Source organism: Balaenoptera musculus, chromosome 7 (assembly GCF_009873245.2).
Source record: "Balaenoptera musculus isolate JJ_BM4_2016_0621 chromosome 7, mBalMus1.pri.v3, whole genome shotgun sequence".
Lineage (NCBI taxonomy): Eukaryota > Metazoa > Chordata > Mammalia > Artiodactyla > Balaenopteridae > Balaenoptera > Balaenoptera musculus.
In genome coordinates this window covers 69,626,560-69,643,510 of record NC_045791.1, presented here as the reverse complement: position 1 = coordinate 69,643,510, position 16,951 = coordinate 69,626,560, and the positions used below count along the sequence as shown (strand labels likewise).

Genomic DNA, 16,951 nt, shown 5'->3' with positions numbered 1-16,951 from the left:
AAGTCAAGTTTCTTATCTCTAGATAAGAAAACTGAACTAAAAGAATCATCTCTACACACAAAGTATGTTTAAGAAGAAAAAACACGTGTGCAATAATTAGGTGATAATAATTTCTTCCAAATATAAAAATTTCCACTACATGATAAACCATTTCCTCCAAATACAAAAAAATAGGAATACCACTCCCTACTGGAATTTGCTCCGTAAGGATAAGCTATGCTATGTCTTCTCACGCATTTGTGTCTGTTCATAGCATCCGATATTTAATTCAACACACAAGTGTTTAGTACATTTCACAGGCCCAGATAAGGATAAAAGCCTGTCATAATGGAGAGAACAATGGACTGGAATTTAAGAGATCCAGGTGCTAGTTTCACCTCTGCCAGTTTTATACAAACTCTGAGCCTCAGATTCCTTATTGTAAGAATGAATGAGCCAAACCACATTTTTTTTTTAACTGTAAATATTTGAGGAAGATAAGTAGTAAAAAATAAAAGGATCACTTACAATGAAGGCACTTAAGAGATACAAATTTTAATAAATGGGTGGAAAAGCTTTAACTGGGACATTATCTTGAAAAACAAAATCTAAAATTATATGGCTAATTGACTTGTAGTTTTAACAAAATTTAGGATAAAATTGTATCTCTGATATAAATTCATCAAGCTGTATACACCTAGGAGTTGTATATCTCATTTTATGTAAGTTATATTTTAATGAAAGAAGAAATAATTACCTTAGTGAAAGCAAAGAAAAAACCAGAAAGATTATACCTCTGAGCTAAAGTCTTCAAATGAGTAAAAAAATATTGATTTTTCTTTTTCTGGCATAATTTTCTGACTGATAAAACCAAATTGCAACATAAGAAATCTTATGTCCGACTCATAGCATAATAAAAAAGGTCATGCTTAAAAAAATATTTCAGAACTCTGTCCATTTTTAAAAGGTCCTCTCTTAATTTACTTTTTTTTATTGACTTTTTTTTTAAATTAATTAATTTATTTATTTATTTTTGGCTGTGTTGGGTCTTCGTTTCTGTGCGAGGGCTTTCTCTAGTTGCGGCAAGCGGGGGCCACTCTTCATCGCGGTGCGCGGGCCTCTCACTATCGCGGCCTCTCTTGTTGTGGAGCACAGGCTCCAGACGCGCAGGCTCAGTAGTTGTGGCTCACGGGCCCAGTTGCTCCGCGGCATGTGGGATCTTCCCAGACCAGGACTTGAACCCATGTCCCCTGCATTGGCAGGTGGATTCTCAACCACTGCACCACCAGGGAAGCCCTTTTATTGACTTTTTAAATTAAATCATTCTATTTGAAGTGCCCTCATATTGTTATCCTTTTTATAATTCTGCTGGATCACCAAATGTCAGTGGTTATGCCTGGAAGGTGAGTACATCCCAAAGATCACCTTCGTAGACTTCATGAAATCCTGTGTCTTTTGAAAATGACTGATGGGTAAGAGACTATGTTACATTATGTTGCCTTAACTACCATGCTAATCATATAAGCAGCAAGAGGAACAAAGATAATGACAGGATAGGTAACCCATGTTAAGCCAAGAAAGGTGAACTAATTTTATTAGTGGTCAGTTCATTGGTGAATAATTTCATGTTCTGCCAAATCCACTTTTCCTAAGCAAATGTGTAACTGTAGTTCCTTGAACAATAAGCATTCAAGTAACAAGACTACAACTGGGAATAAGATAGATGAAATGCCTCATAAAATTTAGTATAAGGTATTGTTTCAGTTGAGTTTTCTAACTTAAACTAAAATCTAAACTTCTTTACCTTCTTGAATTTATGTCAGGTCAGGGGGCTAATTACTATTACAGAAGAGGCTCCTCTCTACCTCATGTTCACTGTTATGCAAAATTTAAGGCTTAGAGTTGGTTTTGATGGATCTGAAATAAACTTACCTCTGTCCATCTACTGTACAAACGGACACACCCCACAAATCAGGACTGAACTTGGCTAACTGAGGAATATAATCTGCAACCTATCCAAAACAATGGAAAGAAATTAACAGATATAATATAGGCAAATAGTATTTTCTTCTACCAAAAAATTGATCTCAATTTAGCTTCCACCAATGAACAGTTATTTTATAGTACTCAGTGGCTTTGTAGTCTATCTTTTATAACAATATTCATAAAAACTAAGGGCACAACAGACTTGAGGATTACAAGTGAAATCTAAGCGACTTCTCTCAGTCTCCATCACCTACTATGTTTTCCAATGCATACTGTCTTCCTAAAAAAGCACAGTCTAAATGAGGAACTAGGACTTGATATTTTTTTTAAGGGAAACAGAGAATTTCTTTAATCAGGGTCATGCTAATACGGTTTCATTACCTAAAAACTTTCAATATGGAGAATACATAAAATGGCACTTACATTATGTAGAGGATTTTTAAAACTGGGAACATTTTATTTAATGTTCAAGGATATCATACCTGCAGAAATTCCCAGTAAGCTACTTTTTAATTAATTAAAAATTTAAAAGCCATCTCAATCATTTGAAAATCAAAAAGAACTCTTAAGCTTAGATTTCTTTTTAGCCAAAATAACAATTAACTATTTGAAATATTTTAAAAGCACTTATTCCAGTGGCTTCACTTAAATTTCTTAATTAGCAACACACAAAACTACAAAATTTTACTCTCCATACCTCAAGTTTAGTTGAATTTATTAAGTGATAGGCTTAGGAAAATATTCACATCAAAAACATTACCTTTCCTCCAGACTGCTTTTTAGCACTCTCATATAACTCATCAATGTGTGAAGTAAAAGACATAAAGTCAGGAATGACAAACTTTCTTCTAAAGGCTTGTGTCAACAAAACAATGTTGCTTTGAACACATCTGTGGAATATGAGAAAAAATTAATAGACTGGGTACCTTTCAAATATTAGTACTTGCTAATAATAACAATATTAACCAGGAGACTATTCAAACAATAAAGAAATTCAACATTTTAAACAACAAACTAAATTCTATAAATTATACTCTTTCTACATTATTTTCTTTCCTTCAAGCAGCCTTTCATGTAGCTGCTTGTAAGCTGTTGAACAAGTTAAAGAAATAAATTAGCCTAAAAATTGTGTCAAAGATTAAAACAGCAGAGCATTCCACCAGATTAAGTACCAAGACCATCTAAAAACAAGCTTTTCAGCCTACCAGAGTTGATAAGCATTCAGCATGACATTTGGTTAACAAAAATCAGACTTTAATCCATAGTTGAGATCCTGTTTATTTTTCCATGAAATAACCTCAGCCATATATCCTTTAATTTCTACGTAAGTATTACTAGTATTTCACAAAAAAAATAAACATTTTGTATTTTATTTTTCCTAAATTACATTTTGAAAAAATTTGCATTTCTAAGCTAAAAAAAAGGGAAATAATACCAACTTTATTTAGTCAGATTTGTCTCTTATATGAAATACTTATTAAAATGCTTATAAAAATAATATATAACTTTAAAAATTACATACAGTAGTATAATTTTATATTATTTGAATCACCAAAAATGTTAAATTACATTATTCTATTCACTATAAGATGTGTATTACATTGTAGAATAAAATTGTTTCACTGTTAAAAATTATTTAAAAGATATGGTAAATCATTTGGATGGGAGAGCATGAAATCTAATGATGTGAACCAATATTCTACTTTGTTTTAAAAAGGATTCAAGCTAGAAAATCAATTTATTAATGTAACCTTAAAGAGTTTAAAAATAGATAACAGCCAGCCATATACTCTAAACTCATCTTCTTAAGAGAGTCTCAGAAACTTAGTAATAGAATAGTTAATTGATAAAGGAAGACATTTGCAGACCTGAGCATCAAGCCATGATACCAACTTAAGACTAAGCCCATAACAGACTAAAAAGTACTAAGTTTCAATTACTATTTATCCTGTTTAACCCTCAAAACATGAACACTTTGAGAAGACGATTTCCCCACTTTACAGATAAGAAAAATCTGTGTTTAACTTGCAAGTAAATAACATGCACTAATTATAAATGGAGAGTCGGAGAAGCAGACACTCTCAGTATTTCTTTTTCAATCCACGGTAAATGATAAATTTTTATATCTCAGTATCTTAATTCAAGTTGTTCTAAATGAAACATCAAATTAGAATTAAAAGTCAGCTATCACACTTTAACTATTAATAAAAATCCAGAATATATACTCACTTGGTCAACATAAAATTAAACACTGATTTAAAATAAAATAGGTTATTTTCACTGATAAAGATGTGTTTCAGTTACAACATGAAAAAGTTACAGTCCTAATTCCCATTATTAATCTACAGACGTAGAAATAATTGACTTCCAAGAGATAACAAATATTTACTTCAATAAACTTTGATAAATTTTGACACAGTTTCAATGTTAATCTAATAAATACTTTTTGCCATTGACTTAATATTTAATATGCTCCAACCAGCAATTCAACTTGCACATGAGTTGCAAGTAATATATAACAAAAGACACATTTCTCAGCAGAAAGAAGTTAGGACAATTCCTGATCTTAAATCACTATATCTGTATCAAATCAAATCTACATGCCCCCTTTTTTAAGAAGTATTACATGAGAAAATATGAGGACTGCCAAACAAACATAAATTATTAACCTTACTACTATTTAACTACTCAAAATTAAACAGCACTTTTAAAAGGAGGCTTTATCATTAACAATATTGTACAGTCAGTGAAACTGGGATTTTTTTTTTTTGCTCTATCAGAAGGTGTTCGTAAAGCTGTGCTAACAGCCTTCACTGGTGAATTACTATGGCCAACCAAGGCAATACCATTCAAAAGAGTGTCTAGCTGCACACTGATGAACAAACTAATGTTTTTCTTGGCAATTATTTTAATATACATGTCATGAACCTAAGTAGAAAATCAGAAGGCATATAAAGTGACCTGAGGAGGAAGTGCTTATGCTTTTCAACAAGTCACATCTTTCTCATGCTTTGTTCAGTTTTCTCATCTGTAAACTGGTAATGATAATTTTTCTTTCTATCTTTACTTAAATGTTTAGGGTTAGCAACTGTAATGCACATCAATGTTTTACAAAATATCTCACATATAATTTTTCATTAGTAAAATAACATAGTGGATAAGAATTTTTTAAGAAAAAGCAAATACAAAGACTACCATTCATTTCCTCCAAAATAAAAAAGATAAAAAAATTATGATCACACATAAAAATACTTCTAATATTTATATGGCTAAAAATGCATGAATAAATAAGGCATTCCTTTTCAACACAAATTTTCTACTTCTATTGAGATTATCAGCATTAAAAACAATTTATTATCTACATAGGTACAGGCAGTCTCCAACTTTCAAATAGACCATGCTCCAAAAAGTATGCATAGAACTCATCTTCCCATTCAGAAAAAATTCTACATATTAGTTGTTTCTCAGATTACCCTCAAAGGCTAAATATATTAAGCAACAATGTATTTTAGGTAAAATATCAACACATTGACTTCAACCAAACCTTTCCACTTTCCTTTATAAATTACTTCTTTGGGAAAATGAATTCCATTGTACCCACTTGCATGGAGGTGAGATAATTTATTTCTGGCAACACTAACTAGAAAACTTCTCATTTTGAAAACAGAGAAAAAACTTCTCTGAAGCAATCACCGTTCCAGGTGACCTGAAAAGGTTCATAGTCAGAGGTTTTGAGTCACCTCATTCTAGGGATGAAAAGAGAAATCATATGCCTATAGACATAAACTTTTCCACTGCCTGTTCACATATACCACTAAGCATTTGTCAAGTTGGGAACTGCCTATATTACAATCATCAATTTTTTTAAAAAATTGGATTAGTGTTTAAAATAATGCTAATTGTTATTTTTTAATATACTTATGGGTAGAAAATTTTATGATTGTTTCCTGGCTTCATACTCAATGTATTTAAATTACTTTTAATTTCATATTTAAACAGAGCAATATGTTTATGAAGCACAAAAGAAATTTAACCGGTACTAAAAAGGTATAAAATACTGCTTTCACTTAGGAATTCCAAAGCAATTCCTTATATCCATTATCAACAGACCTACCTACCAACTCTCAGACAACTTCATTCTCAGATATACCAAAATAACTCCCCAGAAGGCACCACAATCAAGATACTTTGCACAGAGAGTTCATGAACACTAAAAAAAAAAATAATCTTTACTGCAAAGGCACAGCTAACTAGCAGTGATTTCCTTCCCTTCACAAAGAAACAGGTTCTGAAGATTCAAAATTCCTAACACCAATTCCAACATGGAACTAAAATCTACACTTTATAAGGTCAGCTGAGTTCACAGAATCAAGAACCTTGTGGTGAAAAGACAGAGATCTAAAATTGCCAGCAGTGCTTCACAGTATGCCAAGATACTTGGGAGGATCTCAGTTAAATACTTATACCTTCAGATGACTTAATATTCCAGGATATTCCCAGGAGATATCTAGAACAAATCATCCAGCCCCCAAAAGACAATAAAAGAAAAAATAAATAAAAATGCGTACATACAAATAAACTTTCAAGGTAGATGCTGGAATTCTTTGGATCTATTCCAACCTAAGCCTACGGTCTGGAAAAAGCCAGTATCTTACAGTAGTGTTTACAGTTTTATATTAGTTTTCATTTAATTTTAGTTGTAAAATACCATCTACCTCCTTGGGATCCATGACAAACTTGCTGTCTATTAAATCATTAAGCAATCAGACAAGTAGGAACACATTAATGAAGATAAATAATAAAGATATGCAAATATAAGAAAGTCAAAATAAATATTCTCATTCAACCAAATCAAGGCATTAATGTCCAAAGTTAGCATTAAGTTTAAATATTATGAAAAAAACAAAAATAGCCAAAAGCCTATGTAATAATATGTCTGAAGAGAGGAGAGAAGCAGACAACAGAGACATATAAAACTAACGAATACAGGCTGCCTGAAGCCTTCTCATATTATGGTGTCATCTAAAACACCTTGCAGGAAAGAACAGAGACCACGTTGAGAAAGGCTGCAAGACATGCAGATGAATTAAGAGATCAATTTAAACCATGACAGGACAAAGAGTGTGCTCTATTCAAACCGAATGCAATCTCCAGGTACTATAAATTGGAAACATCCGTGGCTACATTTCCTCAGAACAGTTTCAAAGTATATTCTTAGCCCCAATGTATTATAGAACTTTAATGTGCACCAAGTTGTTCCAAACAATTTATAAGTCCCCTCCCCCCTTTTTTTCAGTTACACAGGAAGCACTGGCCTTCAAAGATGCCATTTTGTTTTAAAAGAAACATCACCATATAGCATAGCAAATGACCATTAAAGGTTTGGCAGAAATTTTTACTTTTTAAAAAGATCTTTGTCTAGCATGACACCATCTGATGTTGTTTGAAGAGTTAATCTTAACATATCCATACACTCTTTCAACCTGGGATCAGACGTTCGCAATCCTGTAGATTTGAGTGCCTGTTTTTAAAAAAATAAGAGTTTGTAAATATATAGTGCAAATAAGGTATATGCTTATTCCAACTACAAGTTTTTAATTCTTGTATATAAAAACTTCTACACAAGACCTGAGTATGTATATGGCATTTTAGTGTCACTATTACCCACTTTCTGGACAAGTTTCTCATTGTTTCTTTCATTTTCTTTCATTGATTACCTTGAAATGAGCATGATGAAAATTTGAAAATAAGAGAAACAGTGTCAGTCAGAATCTACACGTCGGATGACCTTTAAGACTACATTTCAATATTACTATATTATTGATTCAGTATTACTGATTTTTAAAAAGTGAAGATAGAAAAATATAAAAACTTACTGTAATAAATTTATGAACAGGTATTTTCTCTTGTCCTTCTGCGATTGTATAGAATAGCAAATCTTCCAAGCTAGGTAACAGACCCTGCTTTATTTTACTAAAGGGGGAAAAAAGAAGACAAAATTAACCCTTATGTGAACATTCAAGTGGATTTTAGCTATATTCATTTAAAAATAATCATTGAACCAGACTACAGTTGAGTTGATCTATTCATCAAGACCTACTATCATAATAAATGCTGATTTACCAAAATCAAAGAGTATTACTGAAACTGCACTGAAAAACAAGTTTAAAAAATGATTCATTAATTAATACAGATATCTTTTAATCCCAAGTTTTAAAATCTTGAGTACTATTTCTAGTGGTGCTAATGCCTAGCCATCTGTTACGGTAATACCTTCCTGTACAGCCTAATACAATCACCCAATACTAATTATGGAGCCTAGCAAATGTTCAGGTAAGAGTCAATACTTTGTCCTCTTGTTGTCATTGTTTTTTATTATGATGACTCTACATATATATTGTTCAAATAGTTAACCTGATTGTAAATCTGGGGGAGAGAACAATTAAGTACTGGACAGTGAAGACTAGTGCATAAGTTCTTGAATCCTGGCTACAATACTTACTAGCTGAGTCACCTTGGATAAAATTAATAAACCTTTCTGTGAATCAATTTCTTCATTTGAGAAAGGGAGACAATAGGGCCTACCTCACAGGGTTCTTGTGAGAATCAGTTGACTTAATACATTCAATATATTTAGAGCACTGCCTGGCAGAGAGTAAGTACTCAATTGTTGGTAGTTGTAGTTACTATTTCTAAAGTGACCTAGGCTTTTACATGTACAGATCAAATGCCACAAATCACAAAGACTGTCAGAATAAAAATTTTACCATAAAAATACATTAAAATCTAGTATAAGGTGCTATGATTAACCAAACTTCTAATCAAGAAAAATTTTCTCCTATCTGTTGAAAAGCTTTCAGGTAAACAAACTATAACGAACCTATTTAATGCCTTCTTTTTTGGGGCTCTGAAACTGAAATGAACACATTTCAATATTCTGAACATCTATGACTGTCATAAGTATTATAGTGACGTTATAAGAATTTTAGATCTAGGGCAGACCAACCCCCTCTCCATCCATCACTATTTATTAAAATCAAAGGTAGAAATATATTATGTGTGTGTATATGTATATATGTGTATATATATAAAATATCTGGGAAGACTTTACCTGTATTTCAAGAAAGAGAGAAAATTAGAGAGTGGTCCATATATTTCTAACTTAAAAGACAATAGAATACAGTGTTGTTTCACAGAGCATGTACATTTACATATGGACATATAAAATTTCTCCTAAAAGACACATTAATGTTGGCATTAATATCATTTATACTTCTTTTCAAAGCTGTTATACCAACTTTTAGTTCTTAAAGTCAACCCTAAAGTATAGGAATTTCATACTGATGTTTAAAAAAAAACTAACACATAGGATTATTGTAATTTAATGATATATCCCGGATATATAATTATTCCCTGAAACAATTTTGGCTCTTAAAGACCTTTTTAAAATGTATTTGGAATATTTTAATAATAAGAGTTAAAATTTATTGATCACTTTTGTTAAGTACTCTGCTGTTTTACATTCGTTCTAATTTCATCCCTCCAATGATGTCATAACAGAAGGTACCATTATCCAAAATATAGTATGTTTCCTGGTACATAGTAGAAGCTCAATTTATTTATTATTTGTTAAAAAAAATGACTGACTCTATCCCCATTTCACAGAGGCTCAGACAGGTCAACAAACTTCCCAAGACTGCAAAGTGGTAGAGATATAGTTAGAACCTCTGTTTCTCTGAATCCAGAGTCCAAACTATATACCACTACAGTTTTACTCGCTCTCAAACGTACTAGCTAGTTATTACTTTTATAAGGTACAATTTTTCTAAGTTTTACCCTGATCTAAAACCATTAAACAGGATTCAACAATACTGATGACTTAATATAATACACTTAAAGAAAAACTGAGCCAGCTGTCAAAAACAATCAGTGGAAAATAACATACCAATTATTTACAGAAAGTGGTTTGTCAAATAAACTTCAGATAGTGGTAGTTTACCACTTTAAAAAACTGCGGAATAAGCTTTCTATGTATTTATCACACCAGTAAATGGTATTTGTTTTGCCTAAAAGCTATGTAAGTAACATAAAATATATACTTCTTTAGCTTATGGTACACATAGGGCAAAAAAATTAAAATGACCATGTTTACTTCCACAGCTAGCAAAAAAAGGCAAATATTTACTTGCTTTTGGACAAGAGACTAATTTTTATCCATAGGAGAGAGATTTAAGTCATCCCTAAAAAATATGCTCGCAAAATAAATGTTCAAAATTGATTTTTTTAAAAAAAGTACTACCAATCTCAGCATTTAAAAGCTCAGACTCTGATCTGAGAATGAGTTCACTTCAACAGTCTGGTGAACAAATGCAAAGATTCTCCGCAAACAACACACAAGAAATTATTCCAAAGACCTTTCTTGGTATTACCCGCTTTTCTTTCCCCAAATTTAATATGGCTTTGTGGCAACGCTTCATGATAATACATTTTGCTCTTAAAACTCAAAAGCTAAAAATTATAGTTTTCAGACTATATAGTAACTAGGATATTCTTGAGAAGTATTTAAGTTTTAATGACAAAAAAATAGACTATAACAGGCTTTCAAATTGTAATATCAACAATTGTTGATAAGCCCTCAGATTCCCTAAGGAAAAACATGAATGGCTATGACACTCAGCAACTAAAATGGGATATACATAAAAGATTAGTAAATCCAAAGTAAAGTCCTTGTTTCATGCCTTGTTATTCCTTCCCTTTTATTCTCCCTCATTTCCTTTCTAATTTCTGCCTTTAAGATCTTTTCACCGCCATTTTGTTCCTTCTTGTACCCATTCCTTCTCCAACTTTACCCTCACAAAATACCTGCCTACAACACAGAAATGATTTCTTTAAAAAATTTTTTTAAAAAATCCCATGTATTTAACTGGCATCTATAACATGTACAGCATTATATTAGTCATTACTTACAGTCTAAAAGGGAAATAGAAGACATACATCATGAGGAATTACAAGAAAAAACAATGGGATCCAATCACTGGAAAATTACTTCACTGTGAACTAATAAGGTAAAGTTTTAGGAAAGGTGGAATTAGAGCTAGACTTGAAAGATGGGTAGAAGCTGGAAATATGGCAACAGAAGAGGATTTCCGGCCAAGGAAATAGAATGACCACAGCAAAGAAGGTAACCATTCACTGGGTATTCAGCAAACAGTTAGAGCACAGTATATGTGAATTAAGGTGCCTGTTTCCACCCATGAGCTGTTAAAATACCTAATTTTCAGGGTTGAGAGAGATCTATATAAATCAACCAATAAATGAAGAGACTACCAAAAATTTACATGTGGAGTTTAAATTCAGGGGCAATTTCTGCAAACATGAAAAGAGACACTGTCTTTGATTACTGATCAACCAGTTTCCCAATACCAAAGGACAATTAAAAACTCCTCAGTCTGATATTCAGTTTATAATTTTGCTTGGTACTATCTATTCTATCAAAATTTTCTAAGTAAAAAACTGTACTATCAAATGAAAGGAGGAAAATGAACTGCAAAATGAGAAGAGGAAAAGAAATGGAAACTAACTATATTGTCTTATTGTTAAATAATGTTTCATATTACTTGACCTTTCCAAACTATAAAGGCTGGAGTAATGTCTTTCTTTTCTCTTTTTTTTTTTTTTTTGTCAACCCCATATAACTCAAATGCGTAATATAGTGTGGTAAACCTATTAGATAATCAAAAACTTTCAACTAGATTAAAAAAAAATGATGCCCACTGATAGAATAAAAAAGAATGCTTTGGTGTTTTTACTTGTCTTCATTTTAAAACAATGATCTTTAAAAAATATTTGGAGTTGTTTCTAAATCAGTTTATCATTTTGATTTTCAGAGTGATCTGACTGATAGAAAGTGTCCATCAACACCAGTAAATTAGCAGATTAAACCTGTGAGGTTGAAAGTTGAATTGATAGTGGCTGACCATATACCATTGTAAGTCTGACAAAGTGATAAATTCTGCTCATCCTCTAAATCATTTTGCCCCAAGGCTAATTATTGGGGAATTTAAAAACAAAATCTTACATCTTTTAAAGTTTTATTGTTAAAAAAGGACTTTCTGTTGTTTCATCTTGTAACTTAATGTGATAAAGCAAAGTGGGTAAACTGTCCCCTATTTACAGATAAGGACAGAGTCTCAAAGTCAAGCAATATGTATGTCCAATGTCACACAACTCTTAAGTGACTGGACCAGATTTAGTCCTAGAAAGCCAGTACTTGGCTCCTAATCCCAGATTCCTCCTGCTATGCCACACCGGCTGTGCTGAGTTGTTACACTCCAGTTTATGAGGAATACCTGGAGTTTACTCAGAATAATGAAAGATGAGACTCCGTACATATTGAAGAATTTCTAACCAAAATGCTAATAGGGGAATTACTTATGTTAGATGACTAAACTGTTATTCTGCCTTGTTGAAACTGTACCTTGTACAAAGCAAGGATGAGATTATATTAAATTAGGGCTGCTGTTTTGGCTGGACTTTATTTAAATTTATTCAAGAGCAAGTCAAAGTAAGAAGCACAAAAGCCAGCTTTACGTAAGGAAGTGGCCAGGCTGTCCACATCAGCTGATGGCAATCTGTCCATGTGTAGTGCTTTAGAAGTCTAACCCAGGGGGACAGTCTGCCTGACTCCGATGGGAGAATGAGGACCTGGGCAGATCAAGTCCCTAAAGTCCAACTCTGTTAGTCCTTCCAACCTTGTATTCCTTCAGTCAAGTATCAGTTAACAAATCATTCTAGTTGTAAAAATACAGATGTGTGAATTCTGTTACTGCAATCACTTTGATATCACACTAGAGATGACTTCTTCAAAATAACTAAAATATATAGGTAGAAGTTAACAAAAGGCAGACCAGCTACTCATAAGGAAAAACAAAACAACTCTGAAAATGGAATGGGCTGCCTTCAAAGGGACTAAATTCTCTTGTCAAGAAGTATTCAAGCAGAGATGAATAACAACTGTAGGGAGTATAACAGAAGAGAAAAAACCTTCAGCTGTGGAGATGGGTTTTTAAGGTCTCTTCGAATACTGAACCTAAAAAAGTAATCAATTCAATAAAGTACTTTATTAATCTCCTAATATTGGAAGAAAAAACAAAGTAAGTCCTAATATTGTACAAACTTGGTTAGGTCATTTAATACCTGTAGCCAGTTTATAAAAAATGTAAAATGAGGTGGAACTAGATGCCTTTAAAGTCACTTCCAACTCTAATTCTCAGTTTTTTAGCTGCTCAAAATAGATGTCCTCCTAAACTCCTATACTAAAGATCATAAACTTTACTCACTCAGGACCTACGTAGACATAAAGGACCTATAGATACATATTTTACATATAAAGCTTAATTATCTGGGTTCTTTAAAAAAGTAATGGGAGTACTTAATACCACTGAACTGTACACTTAAAAATGGTCAAAATAGTAAATTTTATGTTACATTAATTTTACCTCAAAATTTTTTTAAAGCTAAGGGGAATTAGATATAGAAGGTGAAAGTGAGGGAAAATAGCTAAAGTGGGGACATGGAGGCCAAGAACAAAATGTAGCAACTGATATAAGATACAAAAATCCACAGAAGAACAAACCATTCAAAACAGAACCAATCAGAGTATGAGAGAACACCTTACACAAATAAATACATTTTAGTGCAGGGGCCACTAATAGCTTACTACCGCAATGGCCACAGGTTTTTGTAAATCAAGTTCTATTGCAAGACAGCCATGCCTACTCATTTACCTATTGTCTATAGCTTCTTCACTACAACAGCTGATCTGAATAGTTTTAACAGACCAGATAGCTTGTGAAGCCAAAAATATGTACTATTTGACCCTTCAGAGAAAAGGTTTGCCAACACTTGTCTTAGAACATCACTGTATTTTAGCACAGTATAGTAACACCCCCTTACAGTAAACCTAAGTTGAACAAGAAATGTTAAACTCTATTTTTTATAATATAAATTTTAATATGGCAGAAAAATAGGCAACATTTTCTAAGGAGACTTATGCCGAAAACAGTTTAGAAATTAAAAAGTTTCATGTTTGAGGATGAAAGAGAATACAACTGGATAACGCTGATAAATAGCTGTACAAATCCATTCATAATCTTTTTCATAACTTTTTTCAATGTGAGGATGCTTACTGTTATACATACTAGAAACAGGCTATTAGGATAGCAGACTAGGACAGTAGGGTAGAGATTTACAAATTTAAAATTTAACAGATGTGTTTTCTCTGATGATAGAAGTTATCATAATGAGAAATCTTAAAAGTAACTATAAGGAGGCAAGGAAAAACAACGTCTATTCTCACAAACCACAACTGCTAACATCATTTTGGTTTATTTCCTTCTATTACTTTTTGTAAGCAACTTGAGATCAAACCGCATAGAAAATTTTGTTTTATAACTTTTGACTTAACATTGTATTTTCCTATATCCCTAAAAACTATCTGTATTCATTTTATATTACTGAATAAGAAATTCTCATGTGGATGTACCATAACTGACTTAACCATTCCACTTATGTGGACCACAAGTTTTTCCCCACTTTTCTCTAATAAGCATAATACTGTGCCAAAAATATTAGTGAATAAATCTTTCTACACCTCAGTTTGTTCTGTTAGCCTAGATTCCTAAAAAGGTACAAATATAGTTAAAGTTTTTCTACAGTTTAAAAACTGTTCTTCAGAAAGTCTGTACTCTTTTAATAACTCCCACCAAGAATCTAAGTGCTTATGTCATTCAAAATATCCTCATCAAGGTGACAATTTAAAAATCTTCTTTTGAGGCCTATACCAGAAATTAGTAGGGGAAAAAAAAAAGTCTAAATCCTGAAAGCTATCAATCTTTTGTTCATTATGCAACATTGATAATTCATTGTTTTAAAATAGTACTTCCACTGTAAACATTTCTTTAGAAATCACCAACCAGAGAATACTTCCCAAAGGAAGCCAAGATTAACATTTCCTTCTATTACACTGTAGGTGGTCAGAAAAATCACCAAGCACAGTTCTCAGTCCTATGCACCTGTGTTTCATAACCAAAGCAATTTTATACCTGAGTAGATTCCAGGATAAAATCATAGTAACAGCATCTCTACCTGAAAGCTATTTACCTTATTTAGAGATACCTATATTAGATATATATCTGTTCACTTAGCTTTAAGCATTCCCTTTAGTATCAAATGACTGAACAAGTGAAATGGCACACAAAGGCAATTCCTTGGTTTATACAGGATTTGAAGACTGAGGTCCTTAAAAAATGCAAATCCTACAAGTAGACTTTCAGTTTCTACAGTCATAATTTTTCTTCACCTCAATGTCACAAGAAGGAAGTAGTGCAGCTTTTTACTGATTTTTTTAAAACCTGAAGAAACCCACAAATATCTTCCAACAAATTTCTCTTCAAGGTGACTTTTATCTTTTTCAGACTAAAATTGTGTCTCCCCCCCTCCACCCCACCCCCACTGTTCCCTACATACAAGCCTTCACCAAAAAAGACTGAATTCTATTTGGTAGTCACTTCCTGAGTTAGTTGACTTTTAGGTAGGCAGACTTCTTTGTAAAAACGTAAAGCCTAGAAACAAGAAGCTGAAACTCAAGTAGACTAAACTTCAGGATCTCATTCATGCTCCTTCAGTGAACTACATCTAAGTATTAATTAAGAGCATGCAGTTCATTACAGATTATGTCCAGATATTATCAATAGCTAAATAGATACATGTGGTTTAAAATAAACATTAGGCAGCAAAAAATTTTATGATGTACTTTATGGCTGGCCATTCAAACAAAACTAAAACTCACTGATAACTGTAATCTAGAAAAAAATTTTAATATTGAGGAAATCGCAAATAAGATGACTGAGGGGTTCACTGAGAAGCCCCACACCCAAAATTAAATATATTTTCAATCCTGATTTTAGTTTAAGTGAATTGTAAACATGTTCACTTTTACAAATTAAAAGCAAATGCATTATTAAAGGATCATAACAGAATTTGTCCCCTATTTCAACACAGGTCCTTTCTATTCCAAAATATATTATCTATATTTCCCAAATACTGCTTCAACCTCGTTATCAGTACTATTCTATACAGTAGACCTAATTCAATGTTGCTGAAATGCTTAAGTACTTAATCTTTGAAATTCAATTTGCACAGCATGTGGGGTAACGATTCTTTCCCCCTTGATTTCCACTGATTAAGAATAAATATGAACTACCAAAATAAAATCATATTATCTGAAGCTAGCGGAAATCATTTTTGTTTGCACCTTCTCTTTTAATATATTTCTAACTATATAGATGAACAAACATACAATTACTGCATTATGGGTATGCAGTTTTTAACAGATACTACCAAACTGCCTTCCAAAACAGTTGAATTTATACTACCATCAGCAACGTAAAAGTTCCTATTTCCTATACCTTTGGCATCACTTAATTTAACATCTGCCAATCTGACAGGGGGAAAATGATCTTATTTTAAGGGAATACTTTCAATACTGTAACCTGTATGAATTACCTATTTTCTAAAGAGCATACACGTGCTGATACTTTCGCAGCATGGTCCTTCTTTCTCTTTCCCTTTCTAATTAAACAATAAAATGCCAAAACAAAAAGTAACTTAAAAATATGTGCCCTCTTTCCCACCTGCCAACCCTTCCCAGAGATCCTTCACTAAGACAGAATATACACTTCTGGGTTTTACAGAAATGAAGTATGGCATTCTTGAGAGAGAAGAGACAGTGTGATAAAAACGTTCATGTTGGGCAATAATTGGCATAAAATAAAGGTTAATCAAGAATCTCAAATGCTACATAGCATTGTTTGATATAATGCCTATCCCAGTCCATACTGGTTTTCTGGAAGGAGTGGTATTTTGAAATTAAAACTCTATAATTAATCTTGAAACAACATGCAAAATAGATTGAAATGAGACAAAA

The 16,951-nt window shown here is 32.4% G+C and overlaps 1 protein-coding gene across 3 annotated transcripts in view; it reads right to left on the bottom strand.

Annotated features, from left to right (window-relative positions):
* The window catches only part of GLS (glutaminase), an 80,153-nt gene that overhangs the window by 58,334 nt on the left and 4,868 nt on the right, over positions 1 to 16,951 (bottom strand). For all 3 annotated transcript variants that reach the window (XM_036858647.1, XM_036858648.1, XM_036858649.1), the window contains exons 2-5: positions 7,842 to 7,938; positions 7,365 to 7,486; positions 2,726 to 2,855; positions 1,912 to 1,991 (exon numbers count right to left, since the gene is read on the bottom strand). In XM_036858647.1, coding sequence (XP_036714542.1) covers positions 1,912 to 1,991; positions 2,726 to 2,855; positions 7,365 to 7,486; positions 7,842 to 7,938 — 429 coding nt within the window. The remainder of the gene's footprint in view (positions 1 to 1,911; positions 1,992 to 2,725; positions 2,856 to 7,364; positions 7,487 to 7,841; positions 7,939 to 16,951) is intronic.